Source organism: Theropithecus gelada, chromosome 13 (assembly GCF_003255815.1).
Source record: "Theropithecus gelada isolate Dixy chromosome 13, Tgel_1.0, whole genome shotgun sequence".
Taxonomy (NCBI): Eukaryota; Metazoa; Chordata; class Mammalia; order Primates; family Cercopithecidae; genus Theropithecus; species Theropithecus gelada.
The window spans coordinates 18,516,615-18,536,776 of record NC_037681.1 but is presented as its reverse complement, the minus strand read 5'-3'; the positions used below and the strand labels follow the sequence as shown (position 1 = coordinate 18,536,776).

At 49.1% G+C, this 20,162-nt stretch overlaps 1 protein-coding gene across 2 annotated transcripts in view; it reads left to right on the top strand.

Annotated features, from left to right (window-relative positions):
- Positions 1 to 18,557, top strand: part of CNGA3 (cyclic nucleotide gated channel alpha 3) — a 68,408-nt gene extending 49,851 nt beyond the window's left edge. The window contains exons 4-8 of one of the 2 annotated variants that reach the window (XM_025354500.1): positions 177 to 356; positions 3,405 to 3,458; positions 9,933 to 10,049; positions 11,127 to 11,233; positions 15,374 to 18,098. In XM_025354500.1, the coding sequence (XP_025210285.1) occupies positions 177 to 356; positions 3,405 to 3,458; positions 9,933 to 10,049; positions 11,127 to 11,233; positions 15,374 to 16,785 (1,870 nt within the window). In that variant the 3' untranslated portion in view covers positions 16,786 to 18,098. Of the gene's footprint in view, positions 1 to 176; positions 357 to 3,404; positions 3,459 to 9,932; positions 10,050 to 11,126; positions 11,234 to 15,373 lie in introns of both variants that reach the window. The other variant, XM_025354502.1, reaches the window with a different exon arrangement.
- Positions 18,558 to 20,162: the final 1,605 nt, after the last annotated feature.

Genomic DNA, 20,162 nt, shown 5'->3' with positions numbered 1-20,162 from the left:
AGAGACAGAGAGAGAGAGAGACAGAGAGAGAGAGAGAGAGACAGAGAGAGAGAGAGACAGAGAGAGAGAGAGAGAGAGAGAGAGACAGAGAGAGAGAGAGAGAGGGAAGGACTGGGGGTTGGAGGCGTGGGGGGCTTTTCCTCTCCGTCTGGCTCAGTGCCTGTGTCGCCTTCCAGGCTCTGGCGCCTCATCTGCTGGCTGCGCAGGCGGGCTGTCAGGCACGTGCACCACCACGACCAGGGACCGCACCCTTTTCCTGATCGTTCCCGTGGAGCTGAGCTTAAGGAGGTGTCCAGCCAAGAAAGCAATACCCAGGCAAACGTGGGCAGCCAGGAGCCAGCAGACAGAGGGAGAAGGTAAGGAGCGGAAAGGAAGACGGGGCCTCCTGCGCCTGCTGGGGCCAGACAGGAAGCCTCTGCTTTGCTCCTTCCTGTTTGGATGCAGCACAGGGGGCCTGGGACGTCGTCCCCGTGAGCTGTTCCTTGAAGAAAGTGTTTGCTCTTAGGGGAGCATTACATGGTCTAACAGCCTCTGCGGAGTCCAGGAGGCCTTGCAGGAGGAGAAAACCCTTGAACCAGAGCCCCCAGCCTCATTTGACCAGTCACCTCATCCTACACAGAACCCCCATTAGGGTCCCCTGGAAATCGTGTTCTCAGAAACTCACCGGGGGATGCTGGCCTTACCCATCTCTCTTCACCAAAGGACTCGCATCCTAGACTCACTCTGACCCATTTTGCTCAAAAGCGGGGTCTTTTATAGCAGGAGCTTCGGGGGGTGTCTAAATGGTATCCACAATGTTATGTGTAGGCACGCATGCATTTTTCTGGGACGAGAGTCTACAGGTTGGTCAGAATTTTCAAGGGGAGCCATCTGTGTCCCAGATCAGGTTGAGAAATACCAGGTGGGGAAGGGACAATGGTGGGAGCAGAGTGAAGTGGGGAGGGTGTTTGCTTTCTGGAGGGAAAATCTGCATAACTGGGGCCTCTGCGCACCGTCTTGCATCGCCCCCACCCTAACTGGGAGATAAACCTGACTGGCACCCCCTTACACACAGACACAGGGCTGCTGTCTCCCCTCCTGACTTGTTCGTGAGAAGTCTCCCCAGCAGGTGGTCTGCAGAGAGACCCCTGGGTCAGCACAGGTTGAATCAATTATCACTGAACAGTAGAGGGTCTCTTTAGGACACTGGTCTGTCCTGGAAGGGAGGGAGAGGTAAGACAGGGAGGGAGAGGTAAGACGTGGAGGGGAAGTTGACTTCCCCTCAGCCTCCCAAACAGGTGGATTCTTACCCAGAACCTATTTTCTAGGGGGTGGGAAAAGGGGATCAAATAAGCATGATGATTGCAGAATAGTCCCTATATAATTTGCTAGAGAAAAAGCTACCTGTTTGTATGTCAGTGAGGAGAAGATGGGTTCAGGTTTGGAGCTTCTAAAATGGGCATATGAGGGTCTCTGGGGTGTGAAGGTGATGAAGTCTCAGGGGGAAACCCAATGGATCTTTCCGGAACATCCATTTTCATTCCACATTTGTGTGGGGAGTGGCAGTGGGTATTTGTATGTCATAGATGATGCAGGGGACGGCAAAGAGCAAGGGCATTTTTAAGATGGAATGTGAGAGTTCAAGGCCACGCCTCACCAGTGACTGCTTTAGGAGACCCAGGGAAAGGTGTGAGAATCCCTGGCTGAGACGGGAAGGGCAGTTTTCACACGAGCCTGGACTGCAAACCCTTGGGTTTCCTGGGCTGTGGGAAGGAGGCTGGGGAAGGCCTGGGCACTGGCCCAGACAAGTGCAGGGAGGTCCCAGGTTCCCAGGACTGGGCATCCAGTACCCTTGGGGGACACCATAGACAGAAAGACAAGGAGACAGACAGATAAGAAAGAGGACAAAGTGGAGAAAGAGGAAGAGGGAGGGGGGACGCAGAGGTTTCTCAGCAAGCCAGCCAGGCTGGTCTAATTCCTTTTGGACAAGCAAAGACTTCCTTATTTAAATTGACCAAATTACCTTCCTACATCCTTAGAGATGAACGTTAGACTCTGTCCGTTTCCGGATGGGACCAAACGAATGGAGCGTTGAGCTAGGACCACATCCAGGGCAGGCCCCGCCCACCTCACAGACACTTGTTGGATCACTCATGGGCAGGGTCAGCATAGGCAGACGGACGTGATGGAGCGGATAGTGTCTGTCAACCAGCAAGGCTTCCTAGGGGTGAGGGTTTTGAATTTTTCTGGAGGCAAAGTCTCCACGGCAAAGCCAAGTATATACAGAGACAGGTCCTAGTTCTCCTGTGTGGGCTTGGCTTTGTGGGGTTACGGGCACAGAGGCGTGGTGAACACAGCCACTGCACCCCCACAGAGCTGAACCTTCCCTCCTTCACAATCCCACGGCGGTTCCAGTTCCTGGGAGATTTTCAGATAAGCAGAACCAATCCAGAAACAAGCGGTTACGGCCATATCTTAGACGGGGAGAGGGAGATTTGGGCAGGAGGAGCTAAGGTCATCAAAATGGCATTTATTTGGCTGGACATCCAGCATCACGGAAGAGGCGTCCCGGGTGTCAGCGGGGGTGTCACCTGCCTCAAGCTCCAGTTCTCGTGGTCTCCTATGAGGGGTCTGCAGTGCCCTGCGAGACCGCCTGGCGTTTTTAACCCAGCCATGTTGAAAATGGGTTCTGGCGGTCAGAGATAATACCTTTTGCTATAGAACATCGTGAAGTACTGCAAAATTCAAGTTCAAATAAATATCCAGTTTGTGCAAAACCAGCCCTTACCTTCAACCAGATTCTCACATAGACCAGGGGTGTCAGGCCCTGGAGTTGTAAGATTTGGGGAGGTAGGAGAGGATAGGAGGAGGATAAGCTGAAAACAGCGACGATCCTGCCTATGCTCAGTTACTCGTCCTGCTAATTGGAAAAGGCCTTTGCAGCTGAGGGAGCAAGTCGCTGTGGCTGCTGCTGCAGGCTGCGTCCATCCCGGGGCAGAAGGTGAAAGACCTCCTCCACCCAAGGGGCAGGGACGCGCTGAGGGCAGAGGCCACGTGGGGTCCATTTCTGTGCCCCTCTCAGTGCCCGGCACGTGGCCCCATCCAGGGTAGAAAGGAAGGAAACTGAGTGGAATTTGAGGCAGGGAAGCTGGAAGGAGTCAAATGGCTGAATCTTCATTTCTTCAGAAGCCTCAGTTTAGCCATGTTCACCTTCCCTTCCCCCAAGTCTTTTATCTGAGCTAACCAATCACAAAGCATTTTGGCCTTGACAATACCACCCCGTATTCTTCAGGCTGTGAGTGCAAAGGCTGGAAGCAGTGGGATGGGGTGGAGGTTGGGGGGGGGCATGGTAATCCCCTGGGGAAATGGCCCCAAGGACTGGAAACCAAGTTCAGACCCTTGATATTCTCTCTGCTTCCCCGCAGTGCCTGGCCCCTGGCCAAACGCAACACTAACACCAGCAACAACACGGAGGAGGAGTAAGTACCCACATGCCCTGCAGAGCCCTTCCCAAGCCCGGTGCCCTCCACCCCGTAGAAGCCCCAGCTTGGCCTCTCTCCTTAGTGCTCCAGCTCCCCACTCCCAGAACACCAGTAGAATATTTTAGAATCCTGTTCCTTTCGTTGGAACTCCATCCCTGAGGACAGAAGTGGGGGAGGGATGAGATCTGTGTGACTTCTTGGGGAAGTCGTCTGATCTCTTTGGCTCTCATTTTTCTCATCTATAAAGCAAAGGAATTGGATCAGATAAATGCTTTAAGCTGTAGCATCTGTACCCCGATATATCTGAGGGTGCAGAACCGGAGCTCCTTGACAGAGCCGTGGAGATTCTCCTTAATGATGAAAAGGCATTTTCTTATTCTACAACCTCAGGCTCTTGAGTGCCAGTGAAATGTCCTTGTTTGTTGTTGTTGTTGTTTTGTTTTTTGTTTTTGAGATGGAGTCTCACTCTGTTGCCCAGGCTGGAGTGCAGTGGCATGATCTTGGCTCACTGCAAGCTCCGCCTCCCAGGTTCATGCCATTCTCCTGCCTCAGTCTCCCGAGTAGCTGGGACTACAGGTGCCCGGCCACTGTGCCCGGCTAGTTGTTTTGTATTTTTAGTAGAGATGGGGTTTCACCATGTTAGCCAGGATGGTCTTGATTTCCTGACCTCGTGATCCGCCCGCCTCAGCCTCCCAAAGTACTGGGATTACAGGCATGAGGTACCATGCCTGGCCTGAAATGCCCTTGTTTTAAGGCCAATTTTAGGGGGGTAATCAGAGCAGTGGAAATAAGGTAATTTAAATATGTCCAGAGAATAGCCTCTTGAAAGGGTGACCTGCTGTAATTCCTTTTTCTGTCACCAGATACTAAGGTGGCAGATTAGGGACAGAGTGGCACTATTGGGGAGGGGGAGTCTCACTTGGAGATTAGGGAAAAAATATCAGTGTCAGTGAGAAATGCTGATTTCGTGACTTCCAACTGACAGAGAAATGTGTCAAGAGTTTTTCTTGTTATTTCTCTCTTTGTTCCTCAGATAGAACTTTTTTCTATTTTCTCCATGAAGGAAGCATGTCTTTTGTTTGCATAAATCTGGACATCAAATCCAGAGACCAAATACCATCCATAAAGAAAAATGAGATGATTTTCTCTACAAAGCAATAGCTATAGTGATCTGTGTTAGACTTAAAGCCAAACCTGACACTAAACACCCTTGCAGCCCAGTCTTTCAGGCAGGGAGAGGCTGCAGACACTGAAACCATGGACAGAGGTCCTGGGGCTGGGGTGTGGGCAAGGATGTGGGTGGATAGCATGGGCTGCACCCAGCTCTTCACTCTTTCAATAAATGGGCTCACTTCACGGGTCCACTTCGAAGCCAAGGACCAAGGGACAAAACTGGGAACTGTCCCAAAATGAGGACAACTGGCACACACAAAAATTATTTATGAACACCTTCCCTGACTCTTCCACTCCGTTTCTGTCATTTTCATATGGTCTCTTTAGTCCTGAATAATTTTCCCTCCCCCATCAAACTGTTCCCAGCCAAAATCGGTAGCATTTTGCAGCGCTGTGTAGGGTTCTTTTGGGGCAGTGCTGGGTGGATTTGGGGATGCAGCCGATGGTGCTGGGTCTTTCCTAGGCCCTGGGCAGTTTGGTAGCCAGAGGACAGGCGAAGGCCCGTAATCCAGGGCCACAAATCTTGCACAAGGCAAGCTGAGTCCGGTCTGGTTAAACTGCAGGGCAAAGCTCACCCAATAAGCTTGAGGGCAGCGCCGTCTGCTGGTGACTTGACGTTAAGACTCCAGTGGCTGAAAAGAGACCGGGGTTCACATCACCCTGGAGGACAGAGGGGTAACTTTCCTTGCTCTTTTCATTTAATGATTTTAATCACCTTTTATTCTAATTCACTTTATTGAAATACTCTTGCTGAAAACTTGGAAAGCAAGAAGAGCACACAGGGGCATACACACACAAAAATCGCACTTCATGCTAACTGTGGAATTCCACTCTCAGAGATAGCCTCACTTAACATGTTGACAAATACACTTCCAACTTCTTCCTAAGCATATTTATTGAATAAAGAGATCGATACAATATGTTTTATATATACATATACTTGTTAAGAGCATCTGTTTCCCAACTCAGTTGCCTCAGAGCTTTGTGACCTTGGACAAGTGTATTAGTCCATTCTCACATTGCTATAAAGAAACGCCTGAGACTCGGTAATTTATCAGAAAAGTGGTTTAATTGGCTTGAGGTACTGCAAGCTGTGCAGGAAGCATAGCAGCTTCTGCTTCTGGGGAGGCCTCAGGAAGCTTTCAATCATGGCGAAGGCAAAGCGGGAGCAAGGAGTCTCACAGGGCAGGAGCAGAAGGAAGGTGGGGTAGGTGCTTTAAACAACCAGATCTCAAGAGAACTCACTCACTATCTCAAGCAAAGCACCAAGGGGTTGGTGCTAAACCCTGAGACATCCACCACCATGACAGGAACACAGATTCAAACCATATAAGCTGGTTACCTAACTTCTCTGTGTGTCTGTTTCCTGGCTTATAAAATGAGGATTGTAATAGTGTCTTATTACAGGGTGGGAGTGAAGACTAAATGTGTTACTCTGTGTAAAGTGCTCAGAACAGTGCCTGGTACATAGTAAGTGCTCAATAAATATTGGCTTGTGTGGTAGGCAGAACAATCTCCCTCAAAAGATGTCTACCATCCTAATCCTTAGAACCTGTAAACAGGTTACCTTACATGGCAAAGGGGACTTTGTAAATGTGATTAAATTCAAGGTCCTTGAGATAGGTAACGATTTGACTCGGCTGTATCCCCACCCAAATCTCATCTTGAATTGTAGCTCCTCTAATTCCCATGTGTGGTAGGACAGATCTGGTGGGAGGTAATTGAATCGTGGGGGCAGGTCTTCCCCATGCTGTGAATAAGTCTCACGAGATCTGATGGTTTTATAAAGGGGGGTTCCCCTGCACAGACTCTTTGCCTGCCACCACAAAAGATGTGACTTTGCTCCTCATCTGCCTTCCACCATGATTGCGAGGCCTCCCGAGCCATGTGGAACTGTGAGTCCAAACCTCTTTCCTTTATAAATTACCCACTCTTGCGTATGTCTTTATCAGCAGCATGAGAACAGACTAACACAGGTAGGTTATCCTGGATTATCAGGGTGGGCCCAATGTAATCACGTGAGTCCTTAAAAGCAGAAGAGTGGGTCGGAAAAAGTAAATGGAAGAAGAAGAGAGTCACAGTGTGAGGGAGACTCGACCCATCGCTGCTGGCTTTGAAGATGGAGGAAAGGGACCGGAGCTAAGGAAGCCACAGCCTCGAAAGGTGCAGCCAGCAGGGAAACAGGGACCTCAGCCCCACAATCGCAAGAAGCTGGATTCTGTTCAAGATCCAAATGAGCAGGAATCGGAGCCCGGCTAGAGCCTCTGGGGGATGGCAGCCCTGTCAACACCTTGATTTTAGTCTGGTGAGAGCCACAGCAGACTTCTGACCTACAGATCTGCAAGATAAGACATTTATGTTGCGTCACTTTGCAGTAATTTGTTCCGGCAGAAATAGAGAACTGATCCAGCTATTATGATAAACTCTTTGTAGTCTGCTTTTTAACTTAGAGCTGTTTGCCCATGTCTTCTGAAACAGCGTTTTAAATGGCCACATAGAATTCACCATTGAGGATGAGCCTGTACTGTGGTGTGATTCGGTGGCTCTCCCTTTTTGACTGTCATGAATAATGGCGGTGATTATTTTTCCACACGCATTGCACACAGCCTCGATTATTTCCATAGGAAGTGTTAGGTAATTGTGGATGGATCTTTTTCAATGAGTGTCTAATTAGCAGAATTTATCTCTCAACCCATGCCTTCCTTGAGCGTGTGGAAGAGAGAAATCAGAGGGACCCAAAGGGGACTCCAGGCCTTGTCCCTTCCGCAACCTTTGTTTCCTCAACTATTCAATGGGGCATCACTGCCTGCCTTGAAGAAATGTTACATGTATTCATTAGATAACTTTATAAGAGTTCCTAGCCCTTAAAAGACACCCAGTAAAGAAGAGGGAGCAGTGTAAAGTCATATGTTGAAGAAAACCCTGCGCTCGCAGGACCGTCCTGCGGACACTGCCGGAACCACCTCGCAGCCAAGCAAAGTCTGAAGGCGTGTCTGAACCCGGCCACATTTGCCAGCCTGCAACGACATGTGTTTGCCACTACACGTGTCACAGACCCGCCTCTTCGAATTTTGGTTCCCTTTTGCTCACTGGCTTTCTCATGAAGGCCCAGGTTTTCATCGGATCCAGAGACAGGTTTCAAGAACAACGGACAGGCCCCACCCTTCCATTCAGAACAGAGAGCCTGGAGTGGGATTTCCAAAACTCCCAGTAACTTTCCCAACCTCCATGTGTGGGTTCGGGTCTCTGTCCTCCTACCTCAAAACGTCTCCAGTCTCTGGCTGTTTGTGACTTCCCAGGAGCTCACGAAAATAGGTCAGAAATTGTAGAACATTAGACTGAGCCATTAATTTCTCAGTGTATGCTCAATGGGGTGGTTTACCTCGTGCTTCAGGAATAATAATAGCAAATCAATAACCCCATTCCGTCCCAACGCGCTGGAAGTACCCACTTGCCACGCCTCCTCCCCACGACGCCGCACGCCACGCCCCCTCTCCACAGCGCTGCACGCCACGCCCTCTCTCCACGACGCCGCACGCCACGCCCTCTCTCCACGGCGCCGCACGCCACGCCCTCTCTCCACGGCGTCGCACGCCACGCCCTCTCTCCACAGCGCCGCACGCCACGCCCTCTCTCCGCGGCGTCGCACACCATGCCGTTTCTCTACTACGCTGCATGCCACGCCCTCTCCACGACGCCGCACGCCATGGCGTTTCTCCACTACGCTGCACGCCACGCCCCCTCTCCACGATGTCGCACGCCGCGCCCTCTCTCCACCACGCCGTACGCCGCGCTCTCTTTCCGTCACTCCGCAGCCTGCCCTTTCCACTTGGTAATGTCGTTGATATATGAAGACTGCTCAATGTCCCTCGGCGTCATCCAGCAACAAGGCAGAAAAGAAGGAAGAGAAAAAAAGAAGAGAGAAAAAACTACCTAAAACAAGAAGAGGAAGTACTGAAGGAAGCTGCCTCTAAGGACCGGGTGCCATGGTCTCAGCAGGCCTGACCCCACCTCCCCGCAGGGCTCCAGGGCTGGGTGTCTTGGAGCAATGCTATCAGGGGGCCTTAGCGTCGGCCCTGGAGGGGAGGCGGTGCTTGGAGCTGAGGAAAAGTCGGCCCCAGGCTGCAGACCATGCCTCCTGAGACCATGTGAAGCCCCCGTCTTGCAGAAGGAATCCTCTCCGAGCTCTGAGAACTCAAGGCGGGCTTACAAGTAGAGAGAGTTGCTCGTCTGCAGCCTCGGGTGGGCAGCGGGGGGCTGTCCCTGTGAGCCTGTCCATGTGACCCCCCCACTCGAAGCATTTCGTTTGCCCTCACAAGTGGGCCACACAGTCAGGGTAGGCTGAGGCTTTCTCTGGGGCACTGGAAGATACAATGTTCACAAACTTTCACCCAGATTCAGTGGTGATGAGAGCTGTTGGGAACGTCCCAAAGCCCCGTCAGTGAGTGACCTTGCACCCCAGCATCCCAGTGAAGGCAGGAAGTCCCTGGAGTCTCCGATGGGACACAGGAGCACTCTGCAAGCCTAGGCCAGCGTGGGTCACATGGGACGGCAGAGGGGACACATGGACCCAACGAAAAGAAAGTCTCCAGTACAGCCTGGAAACTTGAATCTGCGGGAAAGTCTAAGAATAAAAGCTAAGCCCTCTAAGCTATGTTTTTCATTCATTGCGGGCCCACATAACAGGTTATTCCCAGGCTTTTGATGGAGAGGCGCGATGCAAGCCTTTGGAAATGAGCCTTTACAACGTCCGCACAAACACAGTGAGGGAGGAGGAGAGGGTTCTCCAGGGAATACTGTGGGGCTCCCCAACTCCATCCAGAGAGGAGCTGCCTCAGAACTATCCAGGCAATGCTTAAATGCACATTGCCAGGCCCAGCCCTGGAAGAGATGAGTGGGCCCCGGGAATCAGCATTTTCTGGAAGTTCCCCAGACTTCAGCAGACCTCTGTGACATTGCCATGCTGCATTTTCATTCTCAGCATCCTGAAGGGTGTGGATGTTGCCATGGGCACATGGGAATGTCATCACCATGACCTTATAGTCAACTGTGACTTCCTGGGACTGAACTGGGAGAAAAGGACCTCTGGAGTCTACCCTGCCTCCCGGCCTGTCTTCCCCTACAGGGACTCTCCATGTGACTCCCTTGATAACTAAGAGGACCCTGTTGTGAACAGCCACATCTTGGGCTTCAGCCTAAAATGGCCGTAGGGTCTCTAAGGGAATCCAGGTCTCTCAAACCCTCCAAAGCTACAGTCTTGCAACACAGTGCACTGTTTGTGTGTGTGTGGGTTTCCAGGAAGAAGACGAAGAAGAAGGATGCGATCGTGGTGGACCCCTCCAGCAACCTGTACTACCGCTGGCTGACCGCCATCGCCCTGCCTGTCTTCTATAACTGGTGTCTGCTTATTTGCAGGTGAGCAGCAGGGGGTGGGAGATGCAGCGGAAAGGAGGGAACCAGACACCAGGCCAAGGAGGCAGAGCTCCAACTCTCACTCGGGAGGCCTGAAGCCTGGACCCCTCACGGCCACCACTTAGTTCTTGTGCCTCAGTTTCTCCCTTTAAAAATAGAAGGTTCCGCAAGGGGACCATCAGCGTGCTCTGAAGCATGGGTGGAAAATTGAGCTTAAGGTGGACAGTCAGGGTTCCGGCACTGTGGGGTCCCCTCAAGTGAGTTGTGCAAGGAGGATGCAGGGGCGTTTGCTTCTCTTTGTACAAGTGGGTGGTTCTGAATGTGCTGCAGGGTAGGGAGGCAGGGACAAGCTGCTACATTTTTTTTTTTTTTTTGAGACAGAGTCTTACTCTGTCACCCAGGCTGGAGTTCAGTGGCGCAATCTCAGCTAACTGCAACCTCCGCCTCCCGGGTTAAAGCGATTCTCCTGCATCAGCCTCCCGAGTAGCCGTGACTACATACATGAGCCACCACGCCCGGCTAATATATATATATATGGCAGGAGGCTTTGGGGTGCTGAGCAAGCTGCAGAGGGGCGGCAGGGGCAGGCTGCTGTGCCCGTGAGGCTAGGAGAAGAGCTGGGGGTGCTGCCTGTGTGGGAAACAGCAGAAAGATGGAGAAGGTAGAAAATATTTACTGCCTGTTCCATTGTTAATCTCTCAGAAATTCTCTTATTTTTCGTTGAAATTTGACCCCAGAAAGGGCAGGTCCTTAGCCCCTTTACCTGACTCTGCCAGTGAGGCCTGGAAAACAGTACCTCCTGGGATCTTGTAACTCTCTGCTGAGACGCAATGGGGCTGCTCTTTGGGGTCAGTCCTGGCTCTTCTCAGGAGTACTGTGACTGTGGGACAGAAAAGCTTCTCAGAGACAGTGGTGCCTCATTGGAAGCTGGGGTGATTATGCTGAGGTAGTGACACCGCAGGCAGGGCCATTCCCAGATGACATGATCCAGCGTCTTCAGCACAGAGCCGGTGCCCACACACGGGTGGCCCGTGCTCCAGAAACACGCACAGCCATCCATCTCCCACTTGGCGTCTTTAGGGCCTGCTTCGATGAGCTGCAGTCCGAGTATCTGATGCTGTGGCTGCTCCTGGACTACTCGGCAGATGTCCTGTATGCCTTGGATGCGCTCGTGCGAGCTCGGACAGGTGAGTGTGCCCCAGGCCTGGGGAGGGGACCATGGTGCCCACAGGCGTGTTCCGGGAGACCCAGCACAGTGGATGGGACATTGCCGACCTTTGACCATGAGAGGCCAGGCAGGTCTGGGGACTTACGACCGTGAGGGTAGGTGGTGCGGCCTCAAGCCCCTCTACATGGAACCCTTGGACAGGACACTGAGCGGGGGCCAGGACACCTAAGCTCTGGGCTCTGCCCTTCCGACAAGCTGTGTAACCTTGAGCGAGTCAGGCTGTCTCTGGGCCTTCTTTTTGTCACCGCTGAAATAAGCAGGCTGGGCCAGGCGCAGTGGCTCCCGTCTGTAATCTCAGGACTTTGGGAGGCCAAGGTGGGCAGATCACTGGAGGTCAGGAGTTCAAGACCAGCCTGGCCAACATGGTGAAACCGCATCTCTACTAAAAATACAAAAATTAGCTGGGCCTGCTGGCATGTGCCTGTAATCCCAGCTACTTGAGAGGCTGAGGCAGGAGAATCTCTTGAACTCCGGGAGGTAGAGGTTGCAGTGAGTAGAAATCATGCCACTGCACTCCAACCCGGGCGACACAGCAACACTCTGTCAAAAAAAAAAAAAAAAGAAATAAGCAGGCCGAACTGCAATCTCGAAGGACCCCTCCAGCTCTCACTACTCGACACTGGGGTGAGCAGGAAGGAGAGCTCAGGCAATCTTGGAGTTTCTTTTCTCAGACAGTCAGAGGATCCAGGACATGTTACTCCGTGGCTTTCAGAGGAGTTTTAACATGTGGAGAATGAAAATCTGAAATAGGGCCCCGGTGAATGAGGACTTCCTTCAAATCATCTCTGGTTGGGGATGGGAAAGGATACTCACCCCTCACATTTCTTAGGTGCTGAACTGTGTGCGCTTGGGACGTCTTTTTCTAATCTGCACAAGGACATTGCCTAAGCTGGTAGAGGCCGTGTTTCCAAGATTTTTAACTAAAAACTGTGCCAGGCCAGGCATGGGTGCAGGCACCTATAATCCCAGCACTTTGAGAGGCCAAGACAGAAGGGTCATTTGAGGCCAGGAGTTCCAGACTAGCCAGGGCAACACAGCAAGACCTTGTCTCTACAAAAAGAAAAAATTAGCTGGGCATGCTGGTGTGTGCCTCAGGAGGCTGAGGTGAGAGGATTGCTTGAGTCCAGGAGGTCAAGACTAAAGGGAGTCATGGCCTCGGGTTACAGAGCAAGACCTTGTCTCAAAAAAAAAAAAAAAAAAAAAAAAAGATAAAATAAAATAATGCTATGCCATAGCTGTTGATGCAAAGACCAGGAGATCACAGTAGCCAACCTCTGTGTGGCTCCATGTACAAAATATTTCAAGAAATATTTCAAAATATTTCTTCATTAGAACCACCGCATGAGACAAGAAGCACAGGCATGATCACCTCCCATCTTGCTGATTTAGAAACCAATGTCAGAGACACCAAGTGACTTGTCCAAAGTCCACAGTCACTGCCCAGCCATGCCAGACTGGTCCACCGTTTGCTTCCACACTGGTGCCTAGCATCATAACTTAGAAGACCTCGGATACACAGGCTGAGGCTGGCATGGGTGAGCTAGCCAGCCCTGGCCATCTGCTCCCCTACTGCAGTCATGTTAAACTCCATAGACACACGAGCTCTGTAAGCGGCCCATTGGGCTGATGTTCCCTGGTCTCAGCCCAGCTTCAGTGGGATGAGACACCCTGACTCAGACATTAACCCTATGCCTTCTTGTGCTTGGGTAGTATCCTAAGCAACTCAAGATTCAGCAGGAAGCTGGGAGAGAGGGAGGCACAGGAATCACACCCCAAGGAAAACATCATTAGAGTTGTGAGAAGACATCTTAAAGAAGTGGGGAGGAGGCTGGAGGCACAGGAGGCTACATAATGATCGAGGCCCTCAGTAACTCATGTATAACAAATAATGCTAAGAAGAACTGGGGGCTGGGAAGCAGGGTGTTCTTCGTTGTAACGGCACACTAGATTTTCAGATTGAGCAGAGTGGGACGTCCTACCCCAGTCTAGCCTCAGTGGCCTGGACCCGCAGCCCTAGCATCACCTGGAACTTGCTGGACTTGCCCCCAACTTCCAGGAGCCAACTCTGGGTTGCAGGCTGGCACTCTGCGTTTCACACAGCCCTTGGGGAAATACTGATGCTCACCACAACTTTAAAAGGACTAATTCTATCATTCTCTCTACTTTTGTGCATGTTTGAAAATGTAAAAAACAAAAAAGAATGTGGGTCATGGCCTCCTTAATTGATTTCACCCATTATAATGCCCCTGGCTCTAGGTGTCCACCCCATCTCCAGACCAGTCAGATTCTTTGGGGATGGGTCCCGAACTTCATATGTTTTTAGAGCCCCTTGGGTAACAGTCACGTGCAACCAAGGACAGCTGTGTTCCTGCGAGGTGTTTTCAAAAGGCAGGTTGTACCCCATTGCTGACTGGTGAAATCAGTTTGGGAGGCCATGGCCTGTGTGGTTTTAATTTTTATTATTAATATTTTCAAATGTATGCAAAAACAGAGAGAATAGTGTTATGAATCCCCATGTACCCTCACCCAGCTCCAGCTGTTATCAACATTCTGCCCATCTTGTTTCATCTGCTCCTTTTCTTGTTTCATCCACCCTTTTCTTGTTTCATTTTCCTGTTTTTGTTTTTGCTTTTTTGTTTCATCTACCCTTTTCTTGGCTGGTGTAAGCAAACCCCAGGCAGTAAGCACTTTAGCGTTTTGAATAGAAAATAGAATATCTCGGGAAGTCAAACTCACTGTGCCAAAGGGAAGAGTTACGCTTGGGAACTGAGTCATGCAAAAGCTGCCTTCCTTTTCTTCCCAAACAGATAGCTGTAGTTTGCATAATGTACTTTTCCTCCTCTCCCCTCTTTTCACATGTAGATTCACTGAGTGCTAATCAAAGCCTCACAAGAATGTAACTACTGGCCTCATTGCCTACCCACCCTTCCTTTTCTTTCTTCTTTCCTGTCCTGCCTGCTGCCTGCTCTGTCCGCTTTAAGTATTGACATCCTCAAAATCTCTTTGGAAAAAGCACAGGCCACAGATCCTACTGTGACTTGTGTTTCTTTCTCCTAGGTGTACTTTCAACCTTGGTAAAATAAACCTCTAAATCAATTGAGATCGCCTCCATCACTTTTCTTTTTTTTTTTTTAAGACTCAGAGTCTCACTCTGTTGCCCAGGCTGGAGTGCAGTAGTGTGATCTTGGCTCACTGCACCCTCTGCCTCCTGGGTTCAAGTGGTTCTCATGCCTCCGCTTCCCGAGTAGCTGGGATTACAGGGGTGCACCACCACATCTGGCTAATTTTTGTATTTTTAGTAGAGACAGGGTTTCACCATGTTGCCCAGGCTGGTCTCGAACCTCTGACCTCAGGTGATCCACCCGCCTCAGCCTCTCAAAGTACTGGGATTATAGGCATGAGCCACGGCACCTGGCCCACCATCAGTTTTTGATTTACAACATGTATCTCTAATTTTAAAGGATCCTTTTTTAAAATATGTATATAATTTCCATTTATCTTTTAAAATTTAATAATCATTCCTTGTTATCATCTAATACCTCATTTATACTTAAATTTACTCAATCGACCTATGTTTTAAAAAAATTCGGCCGGGTGCGGTGGCTCGAGCCTGTAATCCCAGCACTTTGGGAGGCCAAGGCGGGTGGATCACGAGGTCAGGAGATCGAGACCATCCTGGCTAACATGGTGAAACCCCGTCTCTACTAAAAATACAAAAAACTAGCCGGGCATGGTGGCAGGCGCCTGTAGTCCCAGCTACTCGGAGGCTGAGGCAGGAGAATGGCGTGAACCTGGGAGGCGGAGCTTGCAGTGAGCCGAGATCGCGCCACTGCACTCCAGCCTGGGTGACACAGCACGAGACTCCATCTCAAAAAAAAAAAAAAAAAAAAAAATTCAATAGAAGAGATAGAACCTCATAGAATAGAAAATATCAGAGTGCATTTCCTATAGTCATGGTAAGTGTTGGTTTTGAAATAATTTCTATTATATATGTATCACTGCATATTCTGTAGCCATGAGGTAAAAGATGTTTCTTTGTACTGTGGTCAAAAAAAGTCGGCCTCTGTGATGCCCAAGTGACCTCCATCTTCTTCTTTAGGTTTTCTTGAGCAAGGCTTAATGGTCAGTGATACCAACAGGCTGTGGCAGCATTACAAGACGACCATGCAATTCAAGCTGGATGTGTTATCCCTGGTCCCCACCGACCTGGCTTACTTAAAGGTGGGCATGAACTACCCAGAACTGAGGTTCAACCGCCTACTGAAGTTTTCCCGGCTCTTTGAATTCTTTGACCGCACAGAGACGAGGACCAACTACCCCAATATATTCAGGATTGGGAACTTGGTCTTGTACATTCTCGTCATCATCCACTGGAATGCCTGCATCTACTTTGCTATTTCCAAGTTCATTGGTTTTGGGACAGACTCCTGGGTCTACCCAAACATCTCAATCCCAGAGCATGGGCGCCTCTCCAGGAAGTACATTTACAGCCTCTACTGGTCCACCTTGACCCTTACCACCATCGGTGAGACCCCACCCCCTGTGAAAGATGAGGAGTATCTCTTTGTGGTCATAGACTTCTTGGTGGGTGTTCTGATTTTTGCCACCATTGTGGGCAATGTGGGCTCCATGATCTCGAATATGAATGCCTCGCGGGCAGAGTTCCAGGCCAAGATCGACTCCATCAAGCAGTACATGCAGTTCCGCAAGGTGACCAAGGACTTGGAGACGCGGGTTATCCGGTGGTTTGACTACCTGTGGGCCAACAAGAAGACGGTGGATGAGAAGGAGGTGCTCAAGAGCCTCCCAGACAAGCTGAAGGCCGAGATCGCCATCAACGTGCACCTGGACACACTGAAGAAGGTTCGCATCTTCCAGGACTGTGAAGCAGGGCTGCTGGTGGAGCTGGTGCTAAAGCTGCGGCCCACTGTGTTCAGCCCTGGGGATTATATCTGCAAGAAAGGAGACATTGGGAAGGAGATGTACATCATCAATGAGGGCAAGCTGGCCGTGGTGGCCGATGATGGGGTCACCCAGTTCGTGGTCCTCAGCGATGGCAGCTACTTCGGGGAGATCAGCATCCTGAACATCAAGGGGAGCAAATCGGGGAACCGCAGGACGGCCAACATCCGCAGCATCGGCTACTCAGACCTGTTTTGCCTCTCCAAGGACGATCTCATGGAGGCCCTCACCGAGTACCCCGAAGCCAAGAAGGCTCTGGAGGAGAAAGGACGGCAGATCCTGATGAAGGACAACCTGATTGATGAGGAGCTGGCCAGGGCGGGGGCGGACCCCAAGGACCTTGAGGAGAAGGTGGAGCAGCTGGGGTCCTCCCTGGACACCCTGCAGACCAGGTTTGCACGCCTCCTGGCTGAGTACAACGCCACCCAGATGAAGATGAAGCAGCGTCTCAGCCAACTGGAGAGCCAGGTGAAGGGTGGTGGGGACAACCCCCTGGCTGATGGGGAAGTTCCCGGGGATGCTACAAAAACAGAGGACAAACAACAGTGAAAATGCAGCCTCTGTCTCCTGCTTCACGGGGTCAACTGTCAGGGTGACGCTATGTGGCCGCAGCTGTGTGGCATGGAACTTGGTCAGGGTTTAATTCCAGCTCTATTCACCCTTTAAAAGCTGTGTGACTGCCCGAGAGAGCCTGTTTCTTCACCTAGAAAACGGGACATTTGTCTCAGTCCCAGTGAAGTGCCAGGTTTGACTGTGAGGTCCGCATGAAACACTGCACCAGGCAGGGCTTTGCAAAGTGCAAAGTATCCCCGGTCCCAGTATATGGAAGTGTGCACACAGGACTCTCACTACTTTTTTATGGAATCTGCAAGGCGTTTTTAGGCTTTTTAATCTAATTTTCTTATAAATGAAAGATTATTTAGTCACCTTTCTCCTCCCCAACTTCACTCCACCACCACCTGATAATGGGGATATAACAGAAAGCTGAAGGTACAATGTAGTGACTCAAATTCAGACTTACACAAGACAGTTTGAGGCATATTTCTGAATCTGGTATCACCTCGTGTGCTCTTTGGGGCCCTGGAAACCCTGGCCTTTGGGAGTGCTATGGCAAGTAGAAGTTCTGTAGGATGGAAAGAGGCTGCCCCATTTGAGGTCACTTCCAATCTGTGAAGCAAATCCAGACTCCTTGCCATCCAGCCACGGTGAAACCAGCGTCTGTTTTACAGAAAAGAGCATCTCGGGAGAAGAGACATCCCCTCCTTCTCACTTGCCAAAGAGATTCAAAGACAGCGCCTATCCTCCATTCTTGAGTCAAGGCCCTGGGTGACCTATTCTAACTCAAGGAGGAGAGCAGCGTACAGGGAGAGCCTTTTAGATTGAAGGCTGGAGTGGTGTCCTAAACCAAAAAAGCCGACAACTAAGAGTTTTAGAAGATGAGACCATTAGGCATGTATCTTTGCAAACTGCCCCTTCACCCACGAAGAGGAAGCCTCAAGATCCCTTGGAATTGCATCCCGGGGCAAAGCTTTTGGCTCACCGAAAGCTCGCAGATTGCAGAAATTAGCTTTTTTTAAAAAAACAAACCCCAGTAAATATAATTATCATTAACATTTTATAACAGATTTATATTTTTGAGTTCTGTGATTGCAAATTATGACCTCAATATTCCATCCTTATGTAATGTGTTGCAAATTACCCAAAGATGAGTCTTCTTTCTTTCCTTTTTTTTTCTTCTTCTTTCTTCCTCTTTCTCTCTCCTCTTTTCCTCCTCAAAATGTATATATTTTAAAAGCCTTAACTATTAGTTATGCCTGCATTCATATTTGCACAGGCAAAATAAAGACCTGGATTTAAAAATAGGAATGACTCTTGCTTCAGCTCTTGCCATAAGGGAAGTTTCAGTCGCAGAGTATGTTTCTAGGGCAATGGCTTCCGTAGAAAGAGTAGGTGCTGATGTGGGAGAGGGCACACATTCCAAGAAAGTGACAATGCCAAGTGCTATTAAGGACACAAATCAACAAGAACTGTCATTCATTGCTGGTGGGCATGGAGTATGGTGTAGCCGCTTCGGAAGACAATTTGGTAGTTTTTATAGAGTTAGGCATACGCTTTAGCGTATGATCCTGCAATCACACTCCTAGGTATTTACCTAAAAGAATTTGAAACTTATATGCACATAAAAACATGTCTATAAATGTTGGTAGCAGCTTTAATCATTATTAACAGAAATCTGGAAGTAGTAATAATATCATTCAATAGGTGAATCGATAGATAAACAGCCAGGTGAGGTGGTGTGTGCCTATAATCCCAGCTACTAAGGAGGCTGAGAAGGGAGAATCATTTGAGTCCAAGCGTTTGAGGACAGCCTAGGCAACATAGCAAGACCCTGTCTCTAAAAAAAAGAAAAGAAATAAAGAAAAAAGTAAAACAGTGGTATACCTATACAATCACCATATAATCAAATCCTACTCAGGAATGAAAATGAATGAGCAATTGATAAAGGGAAAAAGATTCCATTTGTATGACATTCTGGAAAAGGCAAACAATAATGATGGAAAACAGCTCAGCGGTTGCCAAGGGTTGTCGGGAGGTGTAGAGGCTGATTGCAAAGATCACAGTGGGGAATTTTTAGTTGTGATGGAAACTGTTTTGCATGGTGTGCGGTGGTGGGTATATGACTGTGCGTTGTCCACTCTCATAGAACGGTACACCACAAAAAATCAACTGTAATGTGTGGAATTTTTAAATATCAACCCGAATGTGAACAACACAAAGATGGAAAGCAGATTGTGACAAGTGAATCTAACTATATTAGAAATATATGACATAACTTTACTGAAGGACATAGGGTAAAATGATGACCTAAGTAATGTTAAAAATGGTGCTTTGAGTAGAAACTAAGGCTAAAGACGAAAAGATGTGATGTGAATACTGTACTCTAGTTGTAAATTTGTTTCACATGGGGATATGGGTTACTAATTCAGAATTACATTATACTATGGATGAATGCATGAATGACTGAGTAAATAAATAAATGCTTTAAAAAATGGAAGCCAGATTTATTGTAGTCAGAAAAAGAAGTTACAAATAAGACCACACAAGATCAGAATGAACCCTGTGGTACTGGATTGGAATCAGACATTAGAACGAACTCATGTTTACTTATATATCCAGGTAGACAGATGCAGAAATGATTGTAGGGGTGTGTGTGTGTGTGTGTATGTATATATGTGTATATATGTTGGTATACATAGATATATTTCTAACTCTGTGTACCAAGAAGCCTTGGCAGTGATACCTATTACAGAGAGCTCACCAAGCACCCAGATCTTGGTTTCCAAATATCTTTCTCCAATGAAAGGAACCAGGGCTGATTCTAGGGCTGAGGCAGGGAAAACATACCATGAGCCTGGAGCATCTTGTAGTGCCAGAAAGTACTCAAAAAACACAATGTTGGGGGGTAAGTGGCAATAGGGCTTTCTACACACACACACACACACACACACACACAGCCACACAAACAATGATGGAGGTAAATCAAAGGGACATAGCAACCAACCTGAAAGAGTTCCCAATGGCCAAAACTGAAGCCATCTGAAAAACAAAACTTAAAAATTTAGTATTAGACTATATCCCAAAGTATAAAAGTATATGAGTCTATGCCACAAATAAACGATTGAATAAATAAATAAATGAGGGAGAAAGGACACGTGTTTTTTACAGAAGAATTCCAGATAACATATGTAGATTATTCGATACGTTCCACCCCAGGATGCAAAGCCTTGTTTGCGGATCTTGCACTCAGAACTGGAACCAAGGATCCAGCAGCCTCTACATTGCCTTGGGGGAACATAATGTCAGTATCAACTGATCATGTGGGTGGGGTTACAGTAAGGATGTTAAGGTGGGAAAGTTATCCTGGA